Source organism: Priapulus caudatus, unplaced genomic scaffold (genome assembly GCF_000485595.1).
Source record: "Priapulus caudatus unplaced genomic scaffold, Priapulus_caudatus-5.0.1 Scaffold392, whole genome shotgun sequence".
Lineage (NCBI taxonomy): Eukaryota > Metazoa > Priapulida > Priapulimorpha > Priapulimorphida > Priapulidae > Priapulus > Priapulus caudatus.
In genome coordinates this window covers 129460-132062 of record NW_014577453.1, presented here as the reverse complement: position 1 = coordinate 132062, position 2603 = coordinate 129460, and the positions used below count along the sequence as shown (strand labels likewise).

General features: G+C 43.1%; 1 protein-coding gene across 1 annotated transcript; it reads right to left on the bottom strand.

Annotated features, from left to right (window-relative positions):
• Nucleotides 1–681: 681 nt before the first annotated feature.
• LOC106809871 lies at nucleotides 682–2249 on the bottom strand. Its single transcript, XM_014813107.1, has 3 exons — nucleotides 2097–2249; nucleotides 1617–1724; nucleotides 682–886 (listed from the first exon to the last, which is right to left on the bottom strand). Exons 1-3 carry the CDS (start codon nucleotides 2217–2219, stop codon nucleotides 698–700), a joined length of 420 nt encoding a protein of 139 aa, XP_014668593.1. The 5' UTR covers nucleotides 2220–2249; the 3' UTR covers nucleotides 682–697.
• Between the last annotated feature and the right edge of the window lie 354 nt (nucleotides 2250–2603).

Genomic DNA, 2603 nt, shown 5'->3' with positions numbered 1-2603 from the left:
GTAAGAAAGACTAAGTATCAAGTGATTATTAACACTAATATTCAAATGTAAGAATGTTTTCCAGCCCACTCTGAGTAACGTAGTAAAATCAGAAGACCATGATTCGCATTAGCACATGATGCTCGATGACTTAATTAGTTGGTTAATCTATAAGTAAGGCGAATTAATGCAGAGTTAAGTGTTATCGTCTAAATACAAGCAATCAGACATCGAACTCTAAGATATTACTTTCGCTAACTAATTAACTATTACTTAATTAAATATTATTAATCGTCGTTAACCAAGCATTGTTATTAGTTAATTAATTAATGTGTAGAGCACGGGCAATCACAACAAATGAATCACGCATACCACCAACCTCGTGTTCCACGTTTTACTCGCGTGAGCCATGCACGTACTTTTGATTACTATATTATATAGTATAATGCGCTTTTTGGTAATATATACCTATATATATATATAGATATATATAGATATATATAGATATATATATTACTAAAATACGTTATAAAATATGATATAATAAGCGAAACTACGTGAGTATGATATTTAGAAGTACGAGTGGGAAGAGTACAGCGCACATGCAGGTGGTAGTATATACGTGTCATTTGCTGCGAGTTCCCGCTGAGGCGCAGAACACCTATCTACTATAAAGAGCTGTTGTTAACAGACGCACACCGCGGGGCCATGCGGCGCTTCACATCTCCACTTCCAGTTTGTCGGTACACATGTAAGCGGCCGTCACCAGGTCGCTGGCCCTGTGATCTTCCGGGTCGAACTTGTGGCCGTTAGTAAGATAGCAGAATGCTAGTTCTCCCTCGCGGTCCGCGAGCGTTGTCTGGCAACCGCGACCTTCAAGGTCGTACGTGCCAAACAGAGGGCGCCCCTACAAGCAAACCGGGAAAACAACATGGCGGGAGACCAACCACCTTGACGGGAGGACCGAAACAGCAATAAAAAAGACTAATTTAGTGTAGATATGAGAAGAGGGTTAGAAACGGGGTAATGGGGCTATAAAGTCTACGTGAGTTACGGACCAATCCATACTCAGACGTTACATACACACTATCGTTTCATAATTTTATATGCCAATCTTTCGCTTTGGAAGTTGTTAACGGTTAGTTTCTGTCAATGTAGGGCGGTTAGAAGGTTAATTTAGCGGTTACCTTTCACAGACATTCTAGCATCGATGCACTATTGAAGTGATAATCTACGACATTTAACAACATGTGATATGTTGATATAATAAGATGTATTATGAATTAAATTCGTACACGGAAATAACATAAAGAGTGAGTAACGACAATGTTAGGAATGTATTATATATATATATATATATATATATATAAGATTATCAATCGTCATGCTCGGTTTAGCAGGGATTAATATTGTTAACTATTATATGGTATCTACGGGTTGACAACGATCAGCGTATATAACTGACTCTACTACCTCTACTACCACATCATCTGCTGGTAGCAGCGGGCAACCCCATCGTAGAATCCTCTCTATAATTCCACGATACCGCCAACGTTAAACATCGGACAGCAACAGCAGCAGTCGACACACCGCCACTACCACCATCCGCCGTTACGGGGTTCAGTTTGGCCACTTACGTCCGAGTTCACCCATTCGCAGCCCGTGAAGAATCCGCCGGCGGTGAACTGAGAGGCGACGTAGTCTCCCATGACGACGTCCTTCCCCGACGTCACCTGTTCGCGCATCTGAAAGGTGAGGCTAACTTTGAAGAATAGACGTAACAAATGCGACAATGCGGAACGTCGAGTGTATAAAGTACGAGATCAAGAGAGGGCGGGAGATCGGGGAAAAAAGAGAGAAATTCAAGAGCGTGTGGGTGGGCACGTGTGTGTGCGCGCACGCGGGTGTGTGTTTGTTTTTTTGTTTGTGTGTGTGTGTGTATATGTGTCAGTGTGTGTCTGTGAGAGAGAGAGAGAGAGGGAGAGAGAGAGAGAGAGTCCACACCATGAGTATAATTAACGCATGTGTAACTACGAAGACTACTAAGACAGATTAGCTAAGCGTCATTCATAATTGCCATCCACACTCCCGCACATTTCCGCACGCTGGCTTCATACCTTGGTGATTGTGTCGGGTTTTAGCAGCACCTGACCATCCAGCTCTCCCGTGGTGGCCAGTATACTGTAGAGCTTTGCTAGCGCCGTCGACGTGCCAATGCCGTTAGCCGACGGTATCTCCATCTCGCGTATCTCGGGATTGTTCCAACATCCTACCTGCTGAGGGGAACCCCATGAAAACCGTAAAGAAATAAGTATCAAAAAATAGAAACAGGTCAACCCAATAAGAAACGTATAACCGAAATAAAAATGCGAATAAAAACAGGTAAACAAACAAAGAAAAAACAAGCACATACTCAAGCACACACACACGTACACGCACGCACACAAACACAAAAACACAAACACACACAAACTCACACACACACACACACACACACACACACACACACACACACACACACACATACACACACACACACACACACACACACACACACACACACACACACACACACACACACACACACGCGCGCGCGCACACGGATGTTTCCACGAACTAGTAGC